Source organism: Mixophyes fleayi, chromosome 3 (genome assembly GCF_038048845.1).
Source record: "Mixophyes fleayi isolate aMixFle1 chromosome 3, aMixFle1.hap1, whole genome shotgun sequence".
Lineage (NCBI taxonomy): Eukaryota > Metazoa > Chordata > Amphibia > Anura > Limnodynastidae > Mixophyes > Mixophyes fleayi.
Genome location: NC_134404.1, coordinates 152324248 through 152344125, shown reverse-complemented (window position 1 = coordinate 152344125; position 19878 = coordinate 152324248). Strand labels below are relative to the sequence as shown.

The 19878-nt window shown below is 37.5% G+C and overlaps 1 protein-coding gene across 1 annotated transcript in view; it reads left to right on the top strand.

The window, feature by feature from the left end:
* LMBRD1 (LMBR1 domain containing 1) overlaps positions 1–19878 on the top strand; it is a 193248-nt gene that overhangs the window by 43883 nt on the left and 129487 nt on the right. Inside the window, exon 3 of the mRNA XM_075202580.1 lies at positions 2554–2617. Within this exon, the coding sequence (XP_075058681.1) occupies positions 2554–2617 (64 nt within the window). The remainder of the gene's footprint in view (positions 1–2553; positions 2618–19878) is intronic.

The following is a 19878-nucleotide window of genomic DNA, read 5'->3' as shown; positions in this document are numbered from 1 at the left end:
CTGGTGTGTTCTATGACTAGTGTTCTTTTTTTTACCCTTCATCACAAAATTTTAACAAAAAGGCTTTGCAAGAGTCAGTTGATACTGTAACTGATGATCAAATGTATTTGTCTATTCCCCTGCTCACTCCTTTTACTATCATTTAATGTCACTGATTGTTTAACTACTACCTCCAACTAGATGTTTAATTGTTACCTAAAAATATTAGATACATGTCCTTCCATGTAATGTTCTTAATCACCTTGAGCACTCCAGTATCAACAGTTCCCATCATCATATAAAATTGCAACAGAGGGACAAAGAGTTACTTTTTTTGTGAGAGGCACCAAGAATATGATTTAAAAGAAAAGAAAAAAAAGTAAAAACTATTTTTTGGCATGCATTAAAAGCATTCAATAATTCCAGATACTATGTAAACACTTCCATCACACAGAGAAATAAATTATAAAGTAAAATAAGCTATACATTTGTGTGTTAAAATCACAACTGTGAAAAGATTTGCTGCAATTCAAAGACTGCCTGTATAACAACTATTATCTTATGTTTAAGGTTGTGAGCATCTATGTACACACATCCCTTGTTAAATTTATATTTAGTGTGTGAATGTAATGTATGACCAGGATAAGTCACAGTACTTAAGAAACTGCTTGTTCGTTACACCCTAAATAATCATAGTTTATCTGTTCTCATTTGTTGGACACAAAAAGATTGAGGTGTGTGAAGTGTGTCCTTAATTTCAGCTCCTTTCCAGCAGATGTTGATGTAGAGAAAAAAATATTTTACATTCAATATAAGCCTTAGTGACTATGTTACTCTTAATGTATGTTACAGCTTTATCTGGTTTCATGTCAAAAAGTATCTCCGTTATCAAAATTATGGAGTTCCCAATTATTGTGGTTGTGAACATCCGTTTCATATAGTGTGCATATCAGAAACGGAACCGTCTATTTGTTACAATATAGGATTGTAACAAAGTATCGCATGTCAGGTGTTCCAAAGGTAATCTATGTCCTCCCACTTGCCAAGAGCTGATTGTGAGCACTAATAAAGTAATCATATAATCAAACATCCATGTCCATAATTTTAAATATACATTATGAAGAGGTAGCAGAAATGCCAACTTACATTTAGCTGGATAGCTTTTTCAAACGTGCATTGGCGTTTGTCCTTGCTACCCATATACTGTCCCTGAAAAATGTTGCCCTTTTTTCCTACAAAACATTCTTAAAATAAGCTCTTTTCTTGTGCATAACAATTTCTTTTTTATCATGTCATAGCTCCACTGTGGTAGCACTACTTCACTACAACTAATTGTCTCCATCAATCTGTTGTAAGTGCTTCTGTGAGTCTTCATCTCACAAGGGTCGCCATCAGGGGGTTCAGTCGGTACAGCTGTAAGGACCCCTCTGTCTGTCCAGAGCCATGATGCAGTAGCTCCTAGTCACTGATAGGCTGGGAGTGTGCGGTGTGGTGACATCATCACTTCACTGTGCATTCCCAGTCTATCAGTGTCTGGAAGCCACTACATCATGGATGGTAGAGAGGAGAGGCACGTAGCTGAATAATAATTTATTAATTGACCCAATGCTATATTTATTAGGATGGTGTCATCATTACTTCTTACATCACTGAAATAATGACATAGGGACACACATTACAAGGGCAAAATAAAGTAAGTGAATTTGGGCCATGTATTATGATGAGGGAGGTGATGCGACTTCTTCTATGTTTCTTCTTGCCTCCTCTCATTAATGCCACCAGGACTTTACTAGAGCTGTACGTTTGTGGAATTATCTGCCTCACCCTTTCAGAGAAGCATATCTAGATTAATCTTGGCTCTCTATTCTAAGTTTTTTTTTTTTTATCCAACTAACACTGTTTCAACCACCTGACCTCAGCATACACCTCACTTTTATTTTCTTTCTCCCTTTAGATTGCAAGCTTTTGCGAGTATAACTCGCTTTCTTTTTTTTATGTTTGGCACTTGTATATAATGTCTAGTCACCTGTCTCTCCTTGCACAGTCTCAAAAGTTAGTAAAATATCAACGCTTCAGAAATCTTAGATAATTATGATATGCAGAAATTGAGCCTTAATTAAATTAAACTTGCAAACATAATTAGTAGTGTGTTTCACACACAATATTTCCTTGTTTAAAGTGGGAGCTGGATCTTGCCACGAAATGCTAATTTTTCTTGCAGCAATTCTGAACCTTGACTGAAGCTAGGCCCTGGAAAGTGCAATAGCCTGCTAATTTTCCTGGTAGGACCACTTCAGTTAAAGCCAAGTGTAATAATTTGTAAAGTTTGCTTATATGGAACTCTGATACAGAGGTCCAAGTGAATGCAGTTTTCTAACACTCTATATTGTGTGCTAGTTGGTTGCTAGCTTCAGGTAACAGTCAAACAGGTTATATTTGGGGAGGATTTACAAAAAAAAGGTCAACCTCCTTAAGGAAAAAGCATTTACCCTCCCATAAAACCATCAATGCTTTAGTCTATCAAGCATACAATACAGGAGCCGTGATAATTTTTTTGTCTTTGATTCTTTTTAGGACTGGGCAGAAAGTAATACCACGCGCTTTCAGATTGAGAATACAGTTTTAATTGGCTATTACAGTAAGTATTATTCATGTAAACTTAATATTAACAATAAATACCCAAAGTAACATCTTCTATATTTCAAAAGTAATTATTATAAAATTCATTGCACTCAAACCTTGAACAATGATTATGTAACTTTTGATTAAGTATTTCAATTCTGTTTTTGCTAATAGCACAAAATTGCTTTCAATGAATTGTTTCATAATTGTTGAAATTATTATGTTTTAAATTTTCTTTTAGTTTATCATATTCAATTAATATGGCATACACTGTTAAATAGACTATGCTTAAAAGTTATCTATTTTTAAAATGTATGTTTTTCATGGCAGTTGATGCTGAGATGTTTGAGTGAAACATTTTGCTTATCCCACGCATGCATCATTTTCTGTCATAATATGTTACTGTTCTTTCACCATGTATATAATAAATTGTATACCTTTATTGGACTGATGATACATTTCCCAGTAATATGGCAAAATACTGATTTCCACAAATACAGATGTAGCAAATCCTAAACTAAAATTTAACATGGCACGGATTTAATCATTCAATGCGTATTGACTGACATATTGAAGAAAACGCATTGCATCTCGTCAAGTCTCTTTCTGAGATGAATGTAAAGTACACAGCACATGTGTACAGTGCTTTGTGAAATTACTAAATTTGCAGTCTCAAAAGTTAGTAAAATATCAACGCTTCAGAAATCTTAGATAATTATGATATGCAGAAATTGAGCCTTAATTAAATTAAACTTGCAAACATAATTAGTAGTGTGTTTCACACACAATATTTCCTTGTTTAAAGTGGGAGCTGGATCTTGCCACGAAATGCTCTTTCTGAGATGAATGTAAAGTACACAGCACATGTGTACAGTGCTTTGTGAAATTACTAAATTTGCACCCTGGATTAAATATTGGAATCTAGAGTATCTTTTGTCTCTGTGAAAGTAAAGGTGTAAACCGGCGGTTCCCAAAGTGTGCGCCGCGGATCCCAGGGGTGCCGCGGCGCTGTCACTGGGGTGCCGCGGCGCTGTCACTGGGGTGCCACGGGCCAGCCATAAAAAAAAATAAAGAACAGAAACTTACCAATCCGTCGGGCGCCGGGACCCAGCAGACTCCTCTCTCCCGCTGCAGCTTGTCACTGACGTCAATATTTAGTGACAGCTGCGGGAGAGAGGAGTCTGCTGGGTCCCGGCGCCCGACGGATTGGTAAGTTTCTGTTCTTTATTTTTTTTTATGGCTGGCGCGGGGCAGAGTGAGAGGATCTTGGCAGCAGAGGAGGACAGGGGGACAGAGTGGCAGCAGAGGGGGACAGAGTGGCAGCAGAGGGGGACAGAGTGGCAGCAGAGGGGGACAGAGTGGCAGCAGAGGGGGACAGAGTGGCAGCAGAGGGGGACGGGGACAGAGTGGCAGGCAGGGGGTATGGTGGCAGAAGAGGGGGGCAGGGGGTATGGTGGCAGAAGAGGGGGGCAGGGGGTATGGTGGCAGCAGAGGGGGACAGGGTGGCAGCAGAGGGGGGGCAGCGTGACTGGGGGCAGCAGAGGGGGGGCAGCGTGACTGGGGGGCAGCAGAGGGGATGCAGCGTGTCTGGATGCAGAGGGGGCATTTTTGCATACAACTAAATAAGTATTTCTGTCCTGACCTAAATACTTATTACAATTTTTTGACCCAACTACTACTAAAACAGGACTGCTCAGTAATTATTTTGGAGGGGTGCCTTGAAAAAATTTGGAGACGCTAAGGGTGCCGCAAACTGCAAAAGTTTGGGAACCACTGGTGTAAACCATTTGCAGATAAAACATGACTAGGTTTTGGAAAACTGGAAGTGATTGACAGCTTACACTGCTCAGAATACGCATGTTGCAGTGAACTCTACATGACTTTGAATGCCTCTAAAAAGGCCCCTGCTCTCCGACTTTGTCATTACATTAAGCTCCCTCAGCAAAATTAAATTTAATTTCTTCTATATTTTATAAAATGAGGCTTCAAATCCTGAATGTGCACCAAAGAGCATATATTATGCCTTCTTTGAGGACGACAGAGGTCTATGAGGTAAGATTTTTTTGTCTAAATTTTTTTCTTTTTTTGTTTTGTCTCAGAGCTGACTTGTGTCTCTTAACTCTTAAGACTGAAAAATCAAGATACTTATTGAAAGACAATGGGAAGGATAAGTTCCTCCCTGAGAAGTGCAGTTATCATTGGTGTATAACCTTTTTCGTGTCTGAAATCTTCAGCCACCAAAGATGGTTGCACATAGAAACGAATTCCATTAGGTGATGGCGGCTGATCTTTATAGAGACGGCACAGTGGTATAAACTTCTAGAAAATAAGTACAATACAGGCAAGAGTTGGTATTTATGGATGATGTTACAGATTCTCCACTGTAAAATATGCAGCATTAACAGGTTGTAACCTCCTTTCTGGACCTCTCTCAGTGGTCTGAATATGCTACTCATCAGGATGAGCATTGCCTTGATCTTGTTTTCTATAGAGTATGCTTAGTTTCTGATTTCCTTTATACGCTTTTCCCCCTCTCGGATCATCACCTTATTGGCTACATGCTCACTCCCAGTACTTTAACTTTTCTGCTGTCAAACTCTACCAAGCCTCCTCATACCTGTAGAAATCTTAACTCTATTAATCTTCAACAATTTTCCACCTCTCCAACAACTTCTCTCCCCAATCTCTACATTCTCCTCTGCTGTTAGGCTAGTGCCTCATTTTCACCAAACCCTAGCAACAGCCTGTGATCAAGTGACTCTAGTGACTATTCATACTTCACGTCGACTTCGATGTTAACAGTAGCACACTAAAATAACACAAAACCTTTAAAAACTTTCCCGTAAAGCAGAACGTCACTGGCGTAAATCTCACACCCCTAATGATTTCCTCACATATACTTCTATCTACCACTCCTATCGAAATGCTCTGAACACTGAAAAACAAACATACTACCAATCTCTCATCTATGCTCAGGCTTCAAGCGCCAAACACCTGTTTAACACATTTAAATCTCTTCTCAATCCTCCGACTGCTATCAGTGCCCAGGATCTTGCTTCCTACTTCAAGGACAAGATTGATGAGATCTGGCTAGAAATGGTATCCTCTTCCTTAACAAGCAATCAGCTCAATTCCTTCTCAGCACCCTCCTACACCCTCTCTTCACTTGATCTCAAATGAGGATGAAGTATGTACGCTTTTATCATCATCTTCCTACTGTACCTCATGTCCCTTTGATCCTGTACCCGAACACATCGGTAAATCCCTGTCCCCTGTGCTCATTCCACCTCTAACTAACTAAAATCTGTACTCTTTCTCCTCTCTCCTCTCTTTTTCCAGTCATTACACAAGCATGCAGTGATTACTCCTATTCTGAAAAAGCAAAATTCTGACCCAAACTCTCTCAAATTATCCTGCAATTTCTCAGCTCCCATGCCCCTCTAAGCTTCTATAGAAACTTGCCTACACTCGCCTCACATGCTTCCTTTCCACAGACAAACTAGTGGATCCTTTTCATTTAGGCTTTCGCTCCCAATACTTTGCCGAGAATGCTTTTGACTAAGATTATCAATGATTTGATCACTGCTTAAAACAAAGGCCATTACTATCTTCTAATTGTCCTGGATCTCTCTGTTGCATTCGGCATTGTTGACCACTCTCTTCTCATACAAACACTACAATCCCTAGGTCTTCAAGACACTGTCCTATCCTGGTTGTCATCCTAACGTTCTAATAGCTCTTTTCAGTCTTAATTTCTCTAGATCCACCTTTGCTCCACTTTCTTTCAGTCGTAGTCCCACAAGGCTCAGTACTAGGTGCTGTTCTCTATCTATACCACTTCTCTTGGAAAACTAATAAGCTACTTAGGATTTCAGTATTATGATACCCAAATCTATCTATCCTCTCCTGATCTCTTGCCATCTATGTTGTCCTGCGTTACTGACTGTGTTTCTGCCATTTCATCTTGGATGTCCTTTCGCCAACTCAAAATCAATCTTTCAAAAACAGTTGATAACTTCTCTTGGTGGGTGGGAATATTATCTACCTTTCATTTCTATTTCTGTTGACATGACCATAAATCCCACCTTGAAAGCTTGCTGCCTAGGAGTGATCCTTCACTCGCAACTATCCTTTGTTCCCCACTTTGGCTCTATATCTAAATCATGTTACATGCATCTAAAAAACATTTCCAGAATACGCACATATCTTGCACAAGACACTGCATAAACTTTCATGCACTCCTCATCTTCTGCATTGCATATTGCAATTCCCTCCTTACTGGTCTTCCCCTAAAAAGACTCAGACACCTGCAATCTATTCGCACGCAACGGCCAGACTGATTTTCCTTGAAAATCGTTTTCCTCTGTTGAGCCACTCTGTCTCTACATTGGTTGCTTGTTCTTTTACAGAATCCAATATAAAATTCTTAAACTAGCATACAAGGCCATCAACAAAAGTGCACCCACTCTGTGGAATTCACTCCCTCTAAGACTTTTCTCTGGTCTACAAACTTTCAAGCGTGAAAACCCACCTCTTCAGACAAGCTTATAATATTCCTCAACACTAGGTTACCCTATTACCAACATTTACACAATTCACCTAAGACAAAAACCCTCTAACCCCAGACCAGCAGTGCTCTGTGACTGAATCACATAGCATATGAATCACTTTTTACCTTTGAAATCTGGCTGGACCAATATGCAGTATGTAGATTTAACCTCATGTATGTGACTCCCATTGGTCTATAGATTGTAAGCTTGCGAGCAGGGTCCACTTACCTCTTTGTCTGTTTTACCCAGTATTGTTTATTACTGTGTTTATTCCCAATTGTAAAGCGCTACAGAATTTGCTGGCGCTATACAAATAAATGTTGAAGGTTGATGATAGTGTTAAGCCAGTTATGATTTAAAGATGATCATAGATTCTCTAGTACTAAAGAAATGTTGGCACTTTATTAGTTGTTAGTTGATTATGATTGATAAAAAAGAAAGAAAACAAACAAACCCACAACAGCTTACAAGCCACAGTAAAAATAATGCAGTCACTTTAGTTTGTATCTTATGCAATTCAGAGTGGGTTTAAAATTAAGGGACATCCAGTACTTCTGCATTTAATGGATACTATCACCAAAATAAACAAAAACATATAACTTTCAGTATTTAACAATACACCTTCTATTTTCTTTCTTATACTTGCATGTCCATTGAAGAAATCTCTATGTGGGAATTCAATTCGAAGGACCGCCATGTTATAGATATTTCCGTTATTACGGTAATATTAACCAAAAGGCGGCTTTAGAATTACCGTAATAACGGTAATTATACGCACTATTACCGTAATAACGGTAATAGTTTTACCGTGGCGCTTGCAGGGAGAAATTGATCTGAGAGGGAGGGAGGGTATCCAGTATGGTCTGTAGGCCAGAGGGGTCAGCAGCTATAGTCCATTCAAGGGCACTTGGTTTTTGCCAGTGATGGGAGTTGGGGCTCAGAGGCCAAACTGGGAACACTGTAAGGTAGGTGGGTAATGGAGAACAAGGAGGACCAGATGAGATCCAGGATGGCATCCGGTTCATTGGATGAGACAGCGGAGGATCGTCTGAGCATCAGGCAGGTTGGGCCCAGGATTAGTGGAGGACCTGGTAGTTTTGGGAGTGTAATGCTTTAGTCGGATTCCTGGCACATTTTTCTTTCTATACTCCATACAGACAGTTGTGACCTGTTTTATTCGTAGAGTTAATTTGGATGAATCATTTAGGGTCCTAAACCATATGTATGAAAAGGCATTTTACACCTTTTATGGTTTTTATGATTTTATTTGTATACATTTTGTTTGTCGTTTTAGATGTTGTTGCTATTATGTGCAACATGTTTTTGAATTTTATATATAGTTATTCCTACATTAGATTTAAATAAAAAAAAAAAGTATGGTTTTCAATATATAGTTACCATAATGGTAACTAGGCTGTGGGTGGATGTGGAGGCGGACGTACTGTGCATGATATCCCCTTATGCCCTCTATTGGCTGAATCCCAAATCTCTACCCCCTCTACACCACCTGCCTCCCACAATCCACTTCTTCCTTTTGATTTGGAGGTACTGCGTTTGTGCTTTCAAACTGATCGATAACCTAAGGTGAATGATCCTCCTGTGGCTTGTTCCGGCCTTGTCTCCCCCCCAGTACCAATTCTAAGGCCTACCCTGATTGGACAAAGCACAGCTTTAAATTTTTGTCCCAATGGACTTATTTTCCGATTTCGCTGCGCTCCGCTATCGCCTACACTTCTCCACCACCTCCTTTTATCAGTATATCCAGTTCTGCCACATCTTCAACCACCAGAACCACGAACCCCCTGCTGCCCTTCCCCACTGGAGACTTTCTGTCTTAACAGGTCCTCCTGCTCCAAAGGACTTATCGCCACCTTTTACTTCATACTAATGCAATACAATATCCCTTCTATGGAGCCCCATGAGTTACATTGGAAGGAGGACATGGGGAGCCACTTGAGCTGCAGGATTGGACCTCCATTCGTGAGGCGGTTGCCAAATCATCAATTTGCACTCAAATCAAATAGAATTTATACAGACTTCTATTTCTCTGCTAACTGGTCCCTTCCAGGCTGAAAGCAATCTTTCCTTCTTCCTCAGATCGTTGCTGGTGGAACTGTGGTCAGCCGTGTACCCTGTCTCACGTATGATGGAACTGCTCTAAAATTGAACCGTTTTGGTGGGAAGTGTCAGAACTTATCAGTAAGTTCTCCCACATAGCATTCCCTTTTCATCCTTCCTTCTGCCTCTGCAATCTTGACTGCACAGACTAGTTCAGAAGCTCCCTGGACATATTCTTATAGCGAGCAGATGTTAAATCACAAGAAACTGGAAAAACTCTGAACTCCCCACTATCCCTGCCCTCATAGCCAGTATCTGGCCGATATATAAAATGGAACACATCATTAGCATATTCCACGACCATCCTAACCAATTCCTGTCGACTTGGCAATCCTGGACAGGTTACTTTGATACTTGAGCTCCGCCCCACTCTTTTCTTGAAAGGGAGCTGAGAGACCCCCTATCCCACCTTTCTTTTTTGCCCCCTTTCATCCTTTTCCCTTTCCAGCCTGCCCTTTTCTTCCCTATTCCTCAGCTATTCCACCCCCCCTTTTTTTTTTTTTTTTACTTTTTCTTTCTAACTTTAATAAAATGTTATTTAAAAAGAAAAGAAAAAAGATATGGCCATGAATATTTACTTTAGTGACTAGAATCAGATATGTATTTCTAGTGGATTTGCCTTTCAGATAAAACACCAACTGATCACCATTTATAAAGTTGGAAGAATGGTTTTAATTGATTAAAGGAAGAACAGGGATATGGACTTCTAGAGAAATGAATAGGACAATTTTTTTTTTTAAACATGTATTGTGAGAAATTGTGAAGCAGTTTGTGTCCAAGCACTAACCCTAAAGCATGTGCGCAATGGTAGCATTAATATCATTGATTTAAAATGGTTAATTAAGTAATTCCCTAGTTTACAAATAGATCACAGGTACTTCATTAAGTTTACAAGGCAATAATCCAGTGGTGAAACCTGAAGGTTTCCATTCTCCTCTCAAGGCACTGCTCTGTTTGATATCATACAACACACTTGAGGGAATAGGTGATTCCTTGAGAGGGTAAAAATTTTCAGGCAAATGTTTACTTTTATATTCTTCTAACCAGGATCAACCTAAATTATTTGCCAAAACATGTCGCCATCTAACACTGCAAACCTGGCTGCTATTGCTTGTTATGTGCAAGGGGATCATTGAGTGCTTTCAGCATTTTCCATTCAAACTGGCAGCAGACTACACCCCTTATAATGCAATTAAAACTAATTGCACCAGTTCTGTGTGATTGATCGCATCAATTCACATGCATGGCAAACAAATATTGTACAGCAGAAACATTAACATCAGAAGACTAAAAATCGGTAGTACTGCGTTTATAATCCTATATTGGGCTAGAGGTACCATTTTTATCATTGTGCGTGTCATTTTGAAATGCAGTAGTAATATATTGCAGCTCCAAATTGCCTAGGTTTCCTTGCTCTCTTATTTCCCAACCACACAATTTTTCTTCCAATGCTTACCTACGGTTAGAGCATATATGTATATTTTTTATATCTGGGATCACCGGATACTCAGGTTATTCCTTTATCTGCCTTTGTTACTTCTACTTTCTACATTTCAAATAAGATTATACAGTATTATTTAGGCAATTACTGTGTTTGTTTTAGTTATTGTGGGGTCTATACATCATTGGTACCAGTGGGGCTGCGGAAACTATTACTGCAGAATGCAGCACTACATAATGGTTTACTGCAGCTATGCATCAAGGCTCCTCCGTTTTGTATCTGCTACTAAAACTCCCCACTTCCACGACAGATGGGGAGGTGGAGCAGGCAGACAGCGGCAGCAGCGAAGGCTACTGCTATGACACAGGAAGAGGTGCACATGCAACGGCAACGGTCCGCTCATGCACACAGTATGGTATGCGTATCGGCCAAACCTAGGAGAGCTAGCATCCGTGGGTCTTTTATCCTCCTCCAACAGATCTGAAAATTTTTAAGGGCTTTCATAGAAAATCTTGGCTATTACATTTATACAAATAATAAATATATCTACATTTCAGTATACAATTTCTTACACACTGTTTTGCAGAACCTAGTTTGCTCCTAAACAATGACAACATTCCTGAAGGTATTTTGGGCTTTTCATTTTGGTAAAGTTTATCATCCCAGTCAGGAGCATGTATTTCTTTAGAAAATAAGTGAAAATCTAGATGTAACGGCGCAATATTAGCTTTTGTTGGAACAACCCAAATAAGGTACTTCTGTGTCATTTTAATAATAAGGTTTTTTTTTTTACAATGTAAATTTATGTTTTTATCTTCTCAAATATTAGTGTACAGTATTTGTGTACTGTACATAGCAGTTTGACAAGTTGTTATATCATTAGGTCTGGATAGAGATGACAACTGTTCATTGTCAATCATAGTGCATATTTTGTGACACTGAACGGATATGCAGTGTGCTGTGTGAGCAAAACTTTACACTGTCCTTTGAGGAAGATCAATTGACCTTGGCATGACTCATGCTAGGTTTATCCATCTCATTCATTTTTTTTTTTTTGCGTGTGCTTGAGCACAGATATCTTATCTCATGAATCATGTCATTACTTTTTATCTAGGCCGCACATTTTGAAAACTCCTTATGTCGAATTTTTTTTAGTAATATTTCAAATTTTATGATCCTTCTAAAATCCTTGCATTATTTTTGTAATGTGTGATTCTGTTTCATTCAGTCTGCATTTTTGTATTATTTTCTGTAAAGCACTATTTACTTTTGTTTTAAGTTGTGAATAACCACAATAATAAAGCTTCGCTATTGATTTGCTACAAATTGTTCAGTGAGTTGGTGTGGTTATCAATTATGTTTTTCTATGAAAGACAGTGGTTCATGTTTTCAGTTTCTTTCTATATTGAATATATATGCATTTTTATTGATTTGATTTGTTTTAAATGAAAGCGTTTTATGTGGTAGTTTTGTGGTAGGTTGTGTTGAAGTTTAGTTTGGGAACCTTGTCATCAAAGGCAACATCTATGTGTTTATATAAACTATTTTGAGGTTTGTTCTCCTGCATAGCATTTAAGAAGTTGTTTTTTTTGTGGCAATTTGTGGTTCTGGGCTTTAGCACTTAATATTTTAATCCTAACGGGGAAAAGTGAATACACCTAGCTGGAGTAATACATTCAATTATGCCCATTGCATAATTTTCTCCTACTGACCCAAAAAATTAAAACATTTTTACCACATAATTTCAAACTTTTATGTGGAATGCTAAAAACACCCAAATCAAAGCATAATTCTATAATAGATAGAGGTGGGGACATTAATTTCCTTAATATTGGTCTATACATCCAAGCTGCAACTTGCAGTTATATTAAATGGTGGCATAATCATTGTATATTTACAAATTTTTGAATTGAATATTAATTTCTGTCTAATATTATACTAGTTTACTTCCTTCATCGCCCTTAGACTAAGATTTCCTTTGATGAGTTGGATAATCCCGTGCTATTGGCTATTTGGTTGACTTGGCAAAGAATAGTCATCACTGTTTCTGGTTTTACTTTTGGTGGGGAAGTTGAATTTCAATGTTTTCTGGAAACTTACCCTTTCATACCATGAGCAAAGGCTTCTCTATATATAATCTGACGTAACAGGAAAAAAACCTTTGACATCTCAAGACATGTAATATAAATTTAAAATGATGCAATCTCCCATGCTGGCAGTGGTACACGCTCAGTATTACACAAATACAGTTTGCTTGAATTTCTGTGTTGCAGACTGCTATAACCTTAGAAACATTAGGAAAACAGCCTTATTTTCAAAAATTGTATGCACTCTTTATTTTGATCCAAACCAGAGAACCGGGTTCATTGGTTGACACATTTTTTTGCACTTATGCATTCTAGCCGAACTTTTACTGCAATCATGTATAAAGAGACTAAGTGTATATATATATATATATATATATATATATGTATATATTTTATTATTTTCTTTCGGTACCCATATCTGTATTGGAGTGGTCTATGGTGGAGGGTTCCACATATTTGAAGACACTATTATGTGATTCTTTCTGTTTCTCCTGATCGTGAGAGGATATCTAGAAGGCTCATCGATTAAACACAATCAGTTGCTGAAGTGTCCGATCATATTCCTCTTTCTGGTACACATACAATTTGAATGTTTCATTATACCGAAGGCGCCTACTCCATATTTTCTTTGGAAATATATGTATATACTTCACTCAGCACCCAAAAAAACCTCCCACAACAAAGGCTAGCAATAAAAGTCTAAAGCACACAAGCAGCGACATAACAGTATACCATACTGGTGCAAACAGGGGATGGACTCCTTTTGAAGTTGCATCTTTAACAGCTTGATTTTGCACAAAATACAGGTAGGTTGTGTCTGTCCAGATGCTGCAGCATGTCAACCAGAAATCCCAGATTTATAACCCAATGTGGGTCTGAGAGCTCCTCAATTAAATTGTAATACTAATTCTCTCCCAAATATACAAGCTTTCCCTCTATTGTGTCGGCCTCTGATCTGTCATGTATGCTGTCTGTCAGATTTCTAGTCTATCAGTGGATCATTTATCTCACGATAAGTTGATTTACACACAGACAGTGAATGCCTTGGTAAAGCAAGCCTCTGTGAAACAGGTGTTGACGTTATTGCTGAGTGCCTAAGTCCTTACTGTGCTGATTATTCGGTGGTTCTGCAAAAACATATTATAGATAAAGTAGCCTTAGAATACAGTGTACCAACACGACAGAACAGGTAGATGACACATCTTCAATAGCTTAAACAAGAAACCCCGTCCATATCTAGCAATAGACCATACAAGCAGTGCAATTCAGATTAGAGACTGCCTATGAAAGGATAGAATAGAGTTAAAACATAAGACATTTCTATCCAGCCCAGTTCTCTAAGACCGCTATCGTCTCTCACTGATTTAAGTAGTGTAAGGTGTAAATATCAGTCTTAAGTGGGAACGTTCAAGCACCCTAATGAATGATTGCAGTGTGAATCTATATTGATAAGCCTCACTAAATCGCTGTCAGATCCTGCTAACCGTTGCAGCAGACTATAACTGTCCTGCTACCATTTGCCTCACAATATAACTAATGCAAACGACGTTGCATTCTTCTTTTTGTATTGCAACAGTTACTAAAGAGTGAGTACAAGAAATATATACATCAAATACAATCACTTCTTCCCCTGAACAATTGATTAACAAATAAGTCTAACTCACTTGATCTACATCTGTGATTTATTGATTAGTATTATTACTATAATAGTTATACATTTTAGCTGGTTCTTAGCAAGCTTTTAATTTCACTGTTTAAATCTTCATTTTTCACTAAGCACTATAAAAGATTTTAATATTTTGCAGTTTCCTTTATTGATAGGATTTTAATGAATTAATAATAAGTTTGTTTTAACCTGGAGATTCATTAGAATCAATAAACTTTCTAGCTGTCCATGCACTACTGTAGACAATTTTTAAAAATAAACGTATTTTGTTCTGGGAGTACTGTTCTCAAATACTGGATCAATTTCAAAACAGGATAATGTTTCTTTATAATTTGATATTGTATTAATATTGATATTCATATTGATATTAAATTTGGAAATAAGGGACAATGATCTATCTAGTTTGTGTTTCCCTACTGTTTCTTTATTACCTTTTTAGTTCTTTTTCTAAAGAGAATCCCTATCAAGGTTGCATTCTTCTCTGTATGCAATCTCTAGTAGCTGTTCTGGGTCTTTTACCCTTGAAATTCAATACCAAGTCCTTTGCTTTCAAACGTGGCGTCATCAGAAGAATTCCTTTTCAAACACTGCAATTGTCCCTTAGGGATATTTTTAAGCCACGGCCGAAAATAGCTACTTTTAAAATTAAGATTTTAAAAGTAGCATTCTATTTAGTGTCTTCGTGTCATGGGTATGTGTGAAATTTAAATTAATTATTAAGATGTGAAATAAAACTATTTATTGAACCAATATCCCCATCCCGTTCGAAAAAAATAAATCTTTGTAACTCCAATAGAGCACAATGTTCACCTGAACTTACTACCTTACACGTGGCATTGTTCAAAAGTGAACATCCTGTCCATAGCTGTGCCGTGTGTCTGGATTTAATAAAAAAAAAAGACATAAAAAAATGTAATAATTGTGGATAAAAATATATTTATTAATGACTTTGGTAATGGTTTAGAGAACAAAGTTTCCATTTTTGCAGGTGACACCAAAATTTGTAAGATAAAATCAGAGCAAGATGTAGTTTCTCTGCAGAAGGACTTGAATAAATTGGAGGATTGGGTGGCCAAATGGAAGATGAAGTTTAACATAGATATATTTAAGGTTATGGACATACGGATCAAAAACAAGCACACATCTATAACGTAAATTAGATAAAATTAGGGGAATCTAAAATGGAAAAGGATTTGGCAGTGCTCGTAGACAGTAAACTTAGCAATAGTGCTCAATGTCAAGCAGCAGCTGCAAAAGCCAATAAAGTATTGACATACATAAAAAGAGGCATAGATGTTGTTAAGACCTCATCTTGAATATGGAGTACAGTTCTGGGCACCACTCTATATAAAAGATATTTTGGAACTAGAAAGAGTTCAGAGAAGAGCGAGAAAATTGATAAAGGGTATGGTCATTTAGTTATGAGGTTAGCCAGTTTAGGCATGTTTACTTTACAAAAGAGGCATCTAAGAGGGGATATGATTACTACGGACAAATACATTAAAGGTCTATACAGAGAACATTCATGGGAACTTTTTACCCCAAGGGCTGAACACAGGAGATATTGTCACCCCCTAAGGTTAGAGGAGAGGAAGTTTCACAACCAGCAACGGAAGGGGTTCTTTACAGTAAGGGCAGTCAAGATATGGAATTCTCTGCCAGGAAAGATTATGATGGCAGATTCAATGAATATGTTTGAGAGGGTTACATTTTTTTTTTTGCAGAAAAGGGTATCCAGGGTTACTACTGTTAATTCAAATTAAGGACAGTAGTGGATCCAGGGAGGAATAGCACTGAAATATTGGGTCAGGAGGGATTTTTCCTGATAGAAAGAGATTGGCGGTTACTTTATCTGGATCATTTTCATATATAAGAGAGTGATCAGAGGAGATACAAAATAGGTTGAACTTGATGGACTTGTCTTTTTTCAACCACAACAACTATATTACAATGTAAAAATAAAGGGAATAAAATCCAAAATAAACTTTATTTGCCTCCCTAAAACTCCTACATCGCCCACAAGAAATTTATCCTCACTATCCAACACTAGTTGGTGAGGGATGTTAGTGTATAATTATTGTATGTCACAGGTAGTTAAATGATAACATTGTTTCTAATGTAAATGTTTGATGATACAAAGGAAACGTCTAGCATCTTGGATGTAGGATCTCGGAGTGTGCAGAATCCGATATTTATTCTATTTACCATATAAGTATTAATATATCTCTAGCTATATCTTGTATATCTCCCATATATTGTATCTATTCAAAATACATTATATCAGGCTTACAATTAGTTGGCTCATAATTAAAGGGTGAAATTACTGACTAGTCCAATCACACATTTATATAAAGACATATATTCGTGTGTGTGACTGGCTCATTTGTTTTAAAGAGGGATTACTCTATATTGCTACAGTCCATGAAATATATCAACATGTCAATAAATGACACACACACACACACAATCACAATGTGTATATATATATATATATGTGTGTGTGTGTAAATACTTGTTAATATCAAAAAGTAAACATAAATCTTCACCTATTGATCCCAGATAGTGGTTTTAAGATTCCAGGAAGCATGTCAGATCTTTCATCATTCTGGTGATGTTGTGTCTAATATTTCAAAGTGAGGCTATTATAGGCTCAATATTGAGAAACATGTAATGGTTAATTGTAATACTTGACAAATACGTGACAAAAGCATGTACATGCTTCAGCTATTTATTTAGATTTGCCAAACAATTTCTAACCCCTATAAAGTTACGAAAGACCTACTACGTAACTACGATGACAAAAGCACAGTGCTAGCACAATATCTACACCCAGGGCCTCCATGGAAAAAAAATTCAGTGCTTCCACATGGAACAGCATCTATACATTTACCTATTATTACAGAGTGGATATTCACTTAACTAAGAGATGGCATTTGGCTCCACCCCCTCCCCCCCTTCATGGCCGTAGCAATTAGTTATTGTTGCGTTCGCAATGTGAATATTGTCCTGTTAATGAACTACAAACTGAGAAACGGACTTGCCAGTAATTTCTTTTCCAGTAATTCTCCAGGACAGCCACATTATTTGCACCCTCATAAATTACTTTGGCGTTGATGTCCCTGTTGATCTTAGCAATACAATGAGAAGGTGTTTATGTTTCTGTCAAGAGGACAGAGGGGATTCTCCTCATTGACTGCTGTCCTGCAGAATTCCTGTAAAAGAAGCTGATGGTATGTTCAACACTATTTGTTCAACTGAGACCTTTTTTTTTTTTTTTTTTTTTTAAAACAAGTTTAACATTCTTTCATGAAATACTTTTCCAACAGGTCTTATTTAAAATAAAAAATAAAATGTTGACTGGATTATTTATTTCTGTAGACTGTTTCATACTTCTCTCTGTATTCTTTGTCCCATTTTCTGGGCTTGATGTAAAAAAAAACCAAAAAAAAAACCCAACTAAACAAAAATCAATTCATGTTCTCAGACTCTAAATAACGTATAAAGCAGATGGGTCACCGCTCAATATACAATGTCTGTTGTCCTGGGCACATCAGCTTTTTGTAATTTGTATTGGTATACTTTACAATTGTTGTATCTATTAATGCATGTGGTGTTCTAAAATATCCAAATATAAAACCACTTTAGGCATTATAGGTATGAGGCAACCATTTTACTCAAATTGCTTTAAGTATATCACAGGAGTCATTCAGTTGATGCTGAGAGAAATGATTCATGATTTTATGTTTCCCTGTCATTTTCATGAAGCTATTTACAGAAATGGTAGTGGTAAAATTAAATTTTCAGAAATAGATCATAAATGATGAATAACGGTCTTTTGTTCACTGACTTCTTCATGTTTAAATTCAAGACAAATAACTTGTTTTTCATATATTTCAGTTATGAACTACGAATACACCTGCACAGTAATAACTACATTTTCTTGATTCACTAATACAAACTCAAAATATATATCATACTTCCTATATGTTTATAGAAATGTTATTGTTTTTTTAGTTATGATTTTTTTTTATTTATAAATCTGCCTTTTACTTTTCCTGTTAGCATTTACTGCCCAATACATATAGCTTTATTATTTAAACGAGAATGGGCGATAAGAAATAGGGAACATTCTAATGGTTTACAGAAAAATACTACTTTGTGGTGTTTTATGTATGGCTGACTTTCATTTGTCACAACTCCAATCTATCCAATGAGCACCAGACAGCTCTTGTGAGAGAAGCTTGAAGCCCTCCCACTATTTGAGCAGTGATGTCATAATGTGTGGAGGTAACATACTCTCAGTGGGAGCTTAGCAATTTACTGAATCACTTTTATGAAGTCTGGTGCAAAGGAAAAAAGTGAAGTTGCCCATTGCCAGCAGATGTTTGCTTTCACTTTTTAAAGGGTAACTTCACTGTTAAACAAGTAACTTGATATAAATGTTTAATAAAGGCAAACATACAACATATATGCAACATACATATTTGGCAAAACAACATGGTACTGAAGATATCTGGCCTCCTGTAAATGGTTTAGTTTGGTTTTTCTGTGTAACAGACAAAGATATGCAGTTTTTGTCTTAAACCAATTTTAAGCTCTGTTTTGTTACCTTTGCAACTCATTAGTCTGTGCTCATGGGCTGGCTGGGTTGAAGGACGATGGCAGACCTAGATTGTTTTTCTAGGGCGGCGGGGGAGCGATTTAGTGCCTCGCACCCTTCTTTTTTTTTTTTTTTTTCTACAGCCACGCAATACTTTCATGTGCCTGTTGGCAGTGACCATGCCAACCGCTCTGATTGTGTTTAAAACACGATCAGCGTGGCTGGGCAGATCTCTGCCGACAGGCACAAGAATGCGTTGTGCAGTTATTTAACCAAGGGGGCGGTGACCTCGCCAGCACACATCGGCTATGGGGGAAAATCACCCCCTTTGGATCCGCCAGTGCTGAAGGGCGGGCGGGGTCACTGGGCTCCCTGCATTTTTTTTTTCTTTTTCTTTGAAATCTTTCTGTCTATGCTGAATATACAGGACTCCAACACTAGGTGATGCAACCGGGCAGTTTAGTGATAATGACTATGTAGACTTTATACGTCATCCCCATATTTGCATGGGTTTCCTCCCATACTCCAGAAACATATTTGTATGTTACTTGGCTTCTGATAAAGCTAGCCTTAGTGTCTGTGTAATAGTGAATATACTTTTTAGCCCCAGTGAGTCAGGGGTATATGTGAATGTGAGTTAAACATTCTCTGGAAATTGCTGTGTGATATGGTGATGCTGTGTAACTAAAGGTTGATGATAATGTTACTGTAGAGGCAAATTGTGTATAGTGCTGCTACTGGATACATGCATTAATTGATTATGTGAGTTGTAGTTTATTGCCACAACAATTGCACTAATTGTGATGTCAGCACAA